General features: G+C 33.6%; 1 protein-coding gene across 1 annotated transcript in view; it reads left to right on the top strand.

The window, feature by feature from the left end:
• Window positions 1-12,113, top strand: part of LOC106883993 (protein lev-9) — a 693,982-nt gene that overhangs the window by 490,403 nt on the left and 191,466 nt on the right. The window contains exon 11 of the mRNA XM_089358252.1: window positions 9,654-9,738. Coding sequence (XP_089214378.1) covers window positions 9,654-9,738 — 85 coding nt within the window. The remainder of the gene's footprint in view (window positions 1-9,653; window positions 9,739-12,113) is intronic.

Here is a 12,113-nt window from a genome sequence, read left to right as displayed (position 1 = left end):
TGTTTCAGTATTCACTCATCTCTAATGAAATCCTCTTCTTAGAAAACTCAAAGAGGAAAGAGGAAAGTATGAGAGCAGGTGTGAGAGCATAAAGTGTGCCTACTCTACTCTTAGGTGATTATGAGAGCTGAATAATATCAATGATAAAGTGATGAGTGTAGGAATAAGTTGTGGGATAATCTTGATGGGGCAATGCGAATGGAGGTGGACAGAGCTTCATACATACAAGGTAGTTTTAGGATATCAATTTTGTTGTGATGGTTGGGTTTTCTCAAGCACAGCAAGCTGAAAGTACTGAAAACAAAAGAACCAGAACAACCCTGCCAGAAAGTGACCTATTCTTTCATACTTTAACCTTTCAATATCTTGCATACATCCACCTCCCTCGCTATTATAGCCCCCCCCCCCCCCCGTCAAGGGAAGCTTTTTTTATTCTTGCATATTACATAGCAGATTCACTAGTGTTGGTGCCTTGAAAAATAGTATTCAGTACAACTCTATCACACCTCCATTCTCACTGCCCCCATCAAACTTACCCCACAACTTATTCCTACACTCATCACTTTATCTCTCATATTATTCAGCTATCATAATCATCTGAGAGCAAAATGGGCACATTCTATGCACTCACACCTGATTTCATACCTTTTCCTTTCCTCTTTGAGTTTTTTTAAGAAGATGATCTATTTCATTAGAGACAGGTGAATACTGAATCAAAATATTTAATTATAGAATTAAACGTAGCTTTTTGGTCGAGAAGTTTGCCTCACAACTACATAGCTCTCAGTTCGATTCTAATGCACAGCAAATTAGGTGTTCACTAAGCAATGAAGAAGAGAAGGATAAAGTGATTGGCATTAGGCAGTGCAAACAGCCATAGAAACCATGCCAAAGCAGATACTGGAGCTCAACACAGTTTTCCTACTTGTTGGTTCTTGTTGAAGCATCCTACCCATGCCAGCATAAAAGACAGATGTTAAATGATAATGATGATGATGATGATAAAGAAGATAAATAATGAGTTGAAATGAATTACAAGGAATAACATGGAGAGATAATTAGAAACACACGTGATCATATTGATTATCCTTCTCTTTTTCATTGTCTTCAGAGTTTCATTTCCTTCCTTCTATCTGTCCATTCAAGACTGCAATCAATAGAACTAGTTCTTATACTAAACCGTGGTCATCATACCTGAGATTGCTTCTGCAGAGATCGATAGGATCAGAGGATGAGAATGTTTTAGCTTTACCATCTTCTTATATTATTGTACTTTAGGTTAGTGACATCTCCATCACCACCACCACCACCATCATCATGATCATCACTCCACACACTTGCTAATTTTGCTTTCGTGCAATTCATTCTGACAACAGCTTTGTTGCAATTAGTGTGTTAGTGTTATGATTCACAACACGTATACCTAAATTTTGTGCCGTTGCCGACATTGGCTGTGGATTTATTGGTCCTGATGGCGTTACTGATCCTTTTGGATTGCACAAGGCAGATACATTCAGAGAATAATCACTTGGGGAAGATACATGCCAAATTAATAAATTTAATGCTCATTCAGTCTCTATGAGCAGTGCTATACAGACACACACACATGCACACACGTTATATTCTCCTACTCTATATAGAGATATTAACCCATTCTTCATTCATTTCTATACGTTTATACCTACAGATTTATATATAACAATGGCTATCGGCACAAGCATAGCCATGTGGTTAAGAGTTTGTTAACAGAAACTAAAAGAAGCCTACCATTCATATGTATGTGTGTGTGTGTGTGTGTGTGTGTGTGTGTGTGTGTGTGTGTGTGTGAGTGACAAGACATAGAAATACTCAGGTTGGTGTCTAAGGGCACAGTAAGCCCCTGATCTTTGTTAAGATAACCTTCTAAGAGAAAGTTAATTTGTATATAAAACCTTCTGCTCTTCTGAGCTGGATATCTTACAATTTCCTTGTCTCTGAGATTTTTGTTATTGCTAGTGAGATTCATTATGATGTTGCGCAAGCTGTACTAGACCTGAGAGCCTTGCGCAGGTGTAGGCAACACTCACCAGTCAGCAATAGTCATGCTTGTCTAATGAGTAGACTGTCATCATGTATGTATAAGCCTGTATGTGTGTGTGTCTTCTTGTCTTATGATTGTGTGACTGTGAACATCACTCATATGATTGGTGTCATTCCTTTCCAGTCTTTAATAAAAATTTGTTTGGCCAAGGGGAGTAATTACCTTCCTTGGAAACAATTTTAAGCATACATCATAATCAAACATCATTATCCTCATTATTTTAATGTCAGATGGAATTTGATGAGGCAGATTTTCTATGGCCTTCCTGTTCCCAATCATCACTTGTTTCCAAACAAGGTAACAACCGAACATTTTCACTGAAGATTGGAAACAGATGGCACTGCTTGTATAATGGTGACACTCATTTACAAATACCATATGATTTCTTGACAGAGGCACAAACACACACACACACATACAACATGAGGATGGAGGATAACAGGCTTTAATTGCAGATCACAACATTTGTTTCTGCACCACACACCAGCTTTAAATTGCTGAGTTTATATTCAACAATCTTTATAAATGAACACTCTTTATAATGCTATGCTGAGACCCCCTTCAGTCATGACTGACCATGGGATTGCACCTAAAAAGTTACCCTCTCAGGCACAAGTCCGGGCAAGGTTGTTTTATGAAAAACCAGCAGTCGCCCATGCATACTGGCCTCCCCTCTCCACACAGCCAGTGTTATCCAAGGGAAAGGCAAAGGGGCCAATACAGCTTGGCACCAGTGATGTCGCAACTCATTTCTACAGCTGAGTGAACTGGAGCTACGTGAAATAAAGTGTCTTGCTCAAGAATACAACATGCAGCCTGGTTGGGGATTTGAACTTACAACCTCATGATTGTAAGCTCAATGCTCTAACCACTGAGCCATGAGCCTTCATTATAATGCTCTATTATAGTGTTATATTATTCTTGTAATAGTCTAATGTAAAAATGAATTTCACATGTGTATCTGGCCCTGGAATATTCTCCCACATATGATATGTGGTAGCCAAGTAACAACATTAGAGCTCTTATATGCATGTTATAAGGTTCTCACTCACGTGCTTGTAAATGTATATATGTACGGCAAGCTTCTTTCAATTTCTGTCTACTAAATCCTTTTGCAGGGCTTTCATGATCATGAGGTTATAGAAGAAGACACTTGCTCAAGGTACCACAGTGGGACTGAACTTGAAACTGCAGTGTTATGCAGCAAACATCTTAATACAGCTATACCTGCATCTCTATTGATTTCTGATATTTGCAGAATAACCACTGTTCTGTTCAGAAGACATAGAATAGATCAAATCTATCCAAGTTTATTACTAGTACTCAGTTTTACCATCTTCAAGGAGAAGTAGGATATAGTTGATCTCAACGAAATTTGAACTCAGAATGTTAGGTGAAGAACTAATTGCTACAAGATATTTAGTTCAGCATTTCTGCCTACACTACCAACTTCTCTTCTGCAACAACAACAACAATAATAATAATAATAATGCATATAATCAAAAGCGTTTCAAACAAATTACACACTGTATAACCTACGGCCCTCAGGAGATTAAATTGGTGAGATATATAGTGAAATGCTGCATTGAAAATAATAACAGTAATAATAATAATAATATTAATAATAATAATAATAATAATGATAATCCACAAGCCAGACAGAAAAGTACGAAAATAGATGAAATTCATATGGAACATACAAACATACATGCAATTATTTCAAGTTCGAATTGTTAGGGAAAAAATATACAAAACATAATAGCCACAACAGCTATGACAATAATAATAATAATAATAATAATAATAATAATAGTAATAATGATGATATAATGATAATGATAGTGATGATGATAATAATAATAATATTAACAATGATGATGATGATGATAATAATAATAATAATATGTAAAATATTAAATGTCAAGCATAAAAAATGTTTATTTCTCATATATATTTATATATATATTTTATTGTTTTTTTGTCAGTTTTTTTTTTCTTCTTTCATGTATAAATTTAGATATACCACAAAAATAGAAATATAAAATGTATATCTATTTCCTATGATGTTTTGTCGATTTGATTCCTAATAAGTTATATCATATATATAAATATATATATATATATATGTATGTATGCACGCATGTATATATACACACACGTACACACACATACATATATATTATTATTATTGTGTATGTATGTATATATATATATATATATATATGTATATATATATATATGCATATATAATCACTTGTAGATATCATTCTCTCTCAATTTCTTTCTCATTTTACTGTATTTTCCATATATTTTCTGTATTTTCTGGTACATTTGTTTTGTTTCCTTTATCAAAAAGAGTCCTTCAAATTATTTATGTATTTGTTTAGCTGTTTAATTAAATTTCTCTTTGTTATATATAGACACAATATATCTGTGTGTGAGCTAGTTTCTATGAATATTTATCTCTACATATATGTACAACTATATATATATATAATGAATAGTGTTGAATATTGGAGTACTGAACTTAATAAATACAACCAATCCATTTGTGCATACACAAGTAGATTTCTGCCAAAATTTTCGTATAGTTGAGTGTCTGCATGTGCACATGTATGTGTGCATGCGTTCATGTGTTTGTATGTGTCAGTTAGTACATGTGTTTGTCTATTCTTTATATGGAGTAACTTCAATTATTTCTAAGGGTAACTCTAGTTTCATGTTCAAGTTAAGATGTTTGGTTTGGTTTTGGGTAAATTTGGGGTCTCATTGACTCATTTAAGCATTGGACAAGGTGTTTACTTTCAAATATGGTGAATACTTTCAATTGCTGAACTTAACAGTAATCAAACTATACATATGTTAGAATGCTTACCCACCACAGGTGTGGCCTGGGTTCATTTCATGGCTGATACAATTACCTTTTATTACATTTCAAGGTGGTTCTCAGTATGGCCACAGTCCAATGACAGAAACAAGTAAAAGATAAAAGATATAATAGCTCCTGTTTGTACATTTAAATGTATGTACAACTGTTATTATTGAATTTAGAGCCCCTTATAGAGTAAAAGAATGTAATAAAGTGTTCCCCTGAAGAACCACTGTGGATATGCATCCCAATGCACTATAAATGTCCACAGCTGAAGGTGCAAAAAAATCACAATGGTGAAACATGCTGAGGGGAAAAAATTGTATAATCTGCATGTGTTTATCATATTTTTTCCTATACACTCACATTATATATATTTTTGTTTCATTTTTGTCCAGTTTTTCAAGCTCATACTGGCTTAAACAAATATAACTGAGGCATTGTTTTACTTCTAAATGCCTTTCCTGCTCCTAAACCTTACCAGTTTTACAAGTGTGTATGTATGTGTGTGTGTGTCTCTCTCTCTCTTTCTCTCTCTGTCTCTTTCTCTCTTCCTCTCTCTGTCTCTTTCTCTCTTCCTCTCTCTCTCTCAAGCTGTGATTTTCAAATAATCACTGAGAAACCTCAACTTTGACTAAATTAATAAGCTATAATCCGTGTTTGAGTCCTTTTTCCTCTCATTTGTCAATGAAAACAGACACACAAATGTGATGTGCATATAAATATAGGAGAGTATTGTAGTTCGCTTGAAGCATTGTATATTGCATGTAAAAAATAAGAAGTTTTGAATGGTACAACAATGCACTATAATACAAAAAATGACTATATACCTGTTGTAATTTAGTCATCCATCGTCTGATAATATTTCGGAATAAAATTCCTTCTTCAGATTCTTAGATGGAGTTGCTGCTATAATCAGTTTTCCAACAGCTAGCAGTGACTCCATCTAAGAATATCTGAAGAAGGAATTTTATTCCGAAATATTATCAGACGATGGATGACTAAATTACAACAGGTATATAGCCCATTGTTTGTATTGTTGTACCATTCAAAACTTTTTAATCTATATAAATATAATTTCCCTAGTTGTTAATTTAACATTCAGAGTATAAAACATATACAATATATATGTGTGTGTATGTGTGTGTGTGTGTGTGTGTGTGTGTGTGTTTGTATGGGTGTGTATATGTGTTTCATCATCATTTAACATCTGTCTTTCATGTTGGAATAGGTTGGATGGTTCATTCCAGTCACCCCAGCTTATCTTATTTCTAGATATGTAATGTAAAAGATGCCAAACTGAATACAGACTAACAATCAGCTGGGGACAAACCCATCTATATCTACATATTCAGGAATAAGATATCTGATGGTAATGGAGATCAAAATATAGTGTACATATTAATATTGTAAATATACTTTCTAAACAAAGTAGATAATCTAAGAAGATATGATAATCTTTATAACAACAATTTAACTCAGACATTCAGATATCTTAGGATTTATAGACTTACTTCAATCCTTTTGCAATTCTTTATATTACCTTTGTATACTTGTAAAGCAATTGTTTTGGTCTTTAATTTGTTTTATCTTCCATACATTTCTGTGATGATTCAGTGTGTATATGTGTGTATATTTAGTGTATATTTAGTGTTTGTACATTAAATGCATGTCTTGAAAGCTTGTTTACCAAATTTGACACAGACTTATGTTCAATGTCAATGAAATTTTTTATCCAGCGTTCATCATCAAAGTGAGTTGTGTGTTAGTATAATGTATAGAAGTACGGTGGTGAAATGACAATATCATTAGCATGCTGGAGAAAATGCTTAGTGGGATTTCATTCATTTTGATGTTCTGAGTTTAAATTCCACCAAGGTTTACTTTACCTTTCGTTCTCTTGGAGTCAATAAAATAAGTACCAACTGGGCAATTGGGTTGATATAATCAACTTATCCCCTCCCCTGAATTTGCTGGCCTTGTGCCACAACTTGAAACCAATAGATTCGGGACGCTGTATAGATTGGGGACACAGTATAGATTGGGGATGCAGTATAGATTGGGGATCTGAAGTTAGAGTATAGAACAGAGATCATAAAACCCCCAGTGGTCAGTATTGACCCCCTGAGGTTTTTATGTGGCTCTGCAAAGATTTAATAAACATTTGAAATTATTTTGAAACACATTCTCTATTAAATATTCCAACTATATCAATATGATATGACTGAAATTTTATGGTTCTCTACCAATTTCCCTATGTGGCTCTAAATATTTCTTTTTAAAAAGTAGTTATGAATCAAAAGAACGTTTTTAAATCAAGCAATGTTTTATTAATTATACCTCTGAATTTTATTTTAGAACTTCACATGTTTGGGTGTCAATAAGTTATAAATGATTTCATGAAGAGACCAATGATATAAGAAGTTTGCTAACCCCTGGTATAAAGTATAAGTTGTTGATGAATTACTATAAAGAAAAATATTCTTCACTTGTAAAACATGTTAATATTGTCAGGTTTTGAGTGAAAAATCATTCAAAAGCAGGTCTCAATAAAGAATGTTGGTATTTGTTATTTTTATGTATTTATGTTTGTATTTCTTTCATTGTTTAGTTCTATGTGTGAGGTTAATAAAGGTTACCTTCATTAGTCATGCTGACTCATAAGCCTGGTTTCCATAGCATATAAATTCCCCCACCATGACAGGATACTGGATTACTCATTTTTGCCAGCCGAGTGGACTGGAGCAAAGCCTCACTCTTACAATCATGAGTCCGACACCCTAACCACTGAGCCATGTGCCTCCTGTGAGGGTAATAGTCCTGGCTCTTTTGTAAGACTTCTCAGAACAAGTGAGATTGATGCATTTGTAGTTTACTGTTTACTCTCCACTCCACCCCTACCTCACCACCACCACCACCACACCAAAGGAAATGGAGGGAATTTCAGAAAGAAATTCTATCTGATGGAAGGAGGATAAGATTTATAGAAGTGTTAAATGCACAGAATAGAAATTATACAAGGGGAAACTGGATTTTTGAACAATTTGTATTATACTATTTGCTGTGGACTGGTAGATATTTTGAAATTCACTGTATTGGTTCTCCTTTCATCCCTTGCATTACATTTTAACATGCCATTCTCTAAAAAAAAAGAAACAAAGAAACAAAGAAACAAAGAAAGAAAGAAAGAAAACAAGGTTGCAGTATTCAGTTGTTTTTTACTCATGCATTGAATTTTTCATAGCCATTACATTAGTACAAGTTCTCTTCTTGGGTTAGATTCGATGAACAAAGTCCAGGTCACCATTTCTATTTTGGGAATTAAAATTATAAATTGTTGGAAGATTTATTTGGTTTTTATACCTTCTTCTTGTCATGTAATATATATTGTCTGACACGGGTGTTTAAATTCGACTAGACTTACAGGCTTTATATATATATATATATATATATATATATTATTATTATTATATGTTAGTGTGGTCAGTCAAACTTCTCTGTTTTCTTTCACACCAGCCAGAGACTTTCAGCCTCAAATCCTCAGCCATCATAAATCTTTTATTAGGAATTATTTTATATGACTCACATAAAAATATTTTTTCCATGTCATTTAATATTCAACTTTTTATTCTTTGATTACTCATACATACACACACACACATACATGTGCATGCATGCATGTGCACACAGACACATACACACACACACACACACCTCTAATATCTTTCAATTGTGACCTCAGTCAAAACTAGCCACTACCACATTCATATTACATATAACCATTTACAATACGAATTATTTTTTACATTATATATCATCATCTCTAAATAACTGCCATCTTCTATGCTGGCATGAGTTACACAGTTAGGAAGATCTGACAAACCAGAGGACATTAAACGGTGATAATAATAACAATGATATATATATATATATATATATATATATATATATATATATATATATATAGAGAGAGAGAGAGAGAAAATATATCACTGAGAAAGCAAACATAAGCTGAAACACTAGTGTATGATAATCTGCTGATGTCATTTGCAGTGTGCTTTTACACACATAGTCTCTAGTCAAGTTGTTCTCCGAGATATGTTTATGTGCATGCATGCATGTATAATTATTTGTGTGTGTGAGTAGCATGTAGAACACTTCCCTAAAGTGTTTGCTCTCAGCTCTCTTATTGATATATAAAGTTTTATAAGTTTTAGTAGCTCTGTTTGAATCAACTAATCTGCAATACCCATGTTGTTTTTTCTTGTTTTGTTTTTTTCTCCCCATCTTGAACATTAAGTTACTAAATAATATTTTCTCCACAACAAAATCCTTTACCTGAATAATGTCAATAGTGACTCTTTATATTGTTACATGTATATAATATATATGTATATTGTATTGTCTATCATTTTTTTTCTCTTAATATCTTCCTTGCAGATGTCTTGTGATCATATGTATCTTAAAACCTACTCTGAGATTTGGCAATAAAAATCTTTTTCTTTCCCTACCAGAGCTAAATGGTTACTATTTACCAGTCTTTATGTTAAATCAATGTACTATTTTCTCATTTTTTTCTGTATATTTGCTTAGTTTTTATTTCATTTTTCTGTTTCTATTTACAGTTCTTTCATCTAAATATTTAAAGTGTGTTTCATTGTAAGCATCAGATACACTCCCTTGCTTTTTTTCCCATTATTTCAGAAACTAACTGCGGTTTACCAGGTCCTTTGAGGAATGGCTATTTAGATGGACATCGTACAACTGTAGGAGCTGTATTTTTCTTCAGGTAATTATACAAAATAAGAGAGAGAGAGAGTAAGGGTGAGAGAGAAAGATAAGGAAGACAAGCAAATATTGATATATATATATATATGTGTGTGTATGTATGTATGTATGTATGTATGTGTGTGTGTGTGTTTTAATATTTCATTTGGGCATTGCAAGACTAATAACTTGATGTAGAATTCAATACATGTATGCTTCAGAACAAAGCGTAAATCAAGTACAGAGCACCAATAAGGAAATGAGATGACAAAGGGATAACCAATTATCTTATGAACTTCATTAGTTTACAGTTGTTTCTGCTATAAGATGCAGTGAACTTGTAGTTGAGTACCTGAGTAACACTTTATAACTTCATCAGAGCCTGTAATTCTATTTTCATTTGCATGTTACTGGACTGCAACCATGCTGGGATAATGCTTTGAAGGATTTTATCCCCCAAAAATCAACCCCAGTATTTGTGTTTTTTGTTTTTTTTTTTGTTGTAAGTCTGCTACTTATTGTCAGTCACATTTACCATATCATTAAGTTATAGGAACATAAACAAACCAACACCAGTTGTCAAGTGGTGGGAGTTTGACAAACAAGGCACAAAGACACTCACATAAACATATATATATATATATATATATATATACATACACACACATATACATACGTACATACACACACACACACACACACACACACACACACACACAGAAAAACACACTGAATGGGCTTCCAAATAGTTTCCATCTAACAAATTCACTTACATGACACTGATCAGTCTGAGGCTATAGTAGAAATCAGATGCACAGTGGGACTGAAACCAAACCACATGGCTGCAAAGCAGGCTTCTTATCCACACAGCCAGGCCTGAGCCTATGTCTGTCTGTCTGTCTATCTATCTATCTATCTATCTATCCATCCATATACACACACACATACTTATATAAGGTGAGTGGTGTTAGGAAGTCCTTAAAACCCTGCCAATACAGGCAGTGCAGTCTTCTGCTTAGCCAGCTCCTGTCAAACTGCCCCAACCCATGCTAGCATGGAAAACAGACATTAAATTACGGTGATGATGTCAATAATGATACACACACACACACTGACAGACAGAGATAAATAAAGAGACAAAGAGTGAGATAGAAGCATAATATAAATGAACTACGTAAAAATAAAGTGACTGCAATTCAGGTAAAAGAAAAGAAAGAAAATTTTTATCATGCCTTTAGAGTCACTTTCTTTCCTTTGGTCAGATAATTCTTTCTTTTGCTTGTATTTTACTTCAAATGAATTCATGCTGTCTGTCCTTATATAATATGCAAGGACAGTGGCTACATTATGAAGATTTCAATGTTTTATTACTTATATAGAACGCAACACAATTTTCATTTACAATATCGTGTTTGGAGTCTTTTGTTTGTTGTTATTGACAGTTTGATTCACAAATTCATTTGAACATTAAAATCCACTCTCAGAATATTCTATCTGATTCTTCTATTTTATTTGCAGTCTTATTTTATTATTGTAGTCAAAGCTTTGTATGTCCCAGCTCTAATGCCAAATAGTAATGCATTGGCATTATTTTTGATATCCTTAAACTCCTGTCAAAGACAGCTTTAATCTCTTTGCCCTTTTGGGAGCCAGCCATGTACTGTAAGGTTAGGGTGAACAATAGAATAATATTTAAAATGATGCCAGAGATGGTTGGCTAAAAATATTCTGTTTGTGAGAGAAACACCAGACTGCAGTTAGCACAAGAAAATGGACATTAAAATGATCATAAAATGATATCATTTATCTTGTATGTATTTCAGTCATTGGACTACAGCCATACCGGGGCACCAACTTGAAAGATTTTAGTTCAACAAATCAACCACAGAGCTTATTTAAATTGAGTTTTAAATCCATTGGTCTTTTTTTGCTGAACCTCTAAGTCAGAAGTATATAAGCCAACACCAGTTGTCAAGCGCTGGAGTGACAACCGCACTCACACAGACATATACTAATTTATACACATGCAAATATATATATATATATATATATATATATATAGTGGGCTTCTTTCATCTCCTATCTGCCTAATTTATTCACAAGGCTTTGGTTGACCCAGGGCTATTAATAGAAGACACTTGCCCAAAGTACCATGCAGTTGGACTGAATCCAAAACTTCTTATCACACAGCCAATAATAACATGGCTCCTAGTATGTGACCAGTACTTCATTTTATATACTTCAATTGTGTTTTTAGTGCTTGACTGGTACGTTATTTTAACAACTTCAAAAGGATGGAAGGCCAACTTGAATGTGGCAGAATTTGAACTCCACCATCTTACTAATAATAATTGTTTCTAATGTAGGTACAAAGTCAGAGAATTTAAGATGAGAGGG

Source organism: Octopus bimaculoides, chromosome 10, assembly GCF_046866305.1.
Source record: "Octopus bimaculoides isolate indiv1 chromosome 10, ASM4686630v1, whole genome shotgun sequence".
Classification (NCBI taxonomy): domain Eukaryota; kingdom Metazoa; phylum Mollusca; class Cephalopoda; order Octopoda; family Octopodidae; genus Octopus; species Octopus bimaculoides.
This window is presented reverse-complemented; position numbering and strand designations above follow the sequence as displayed.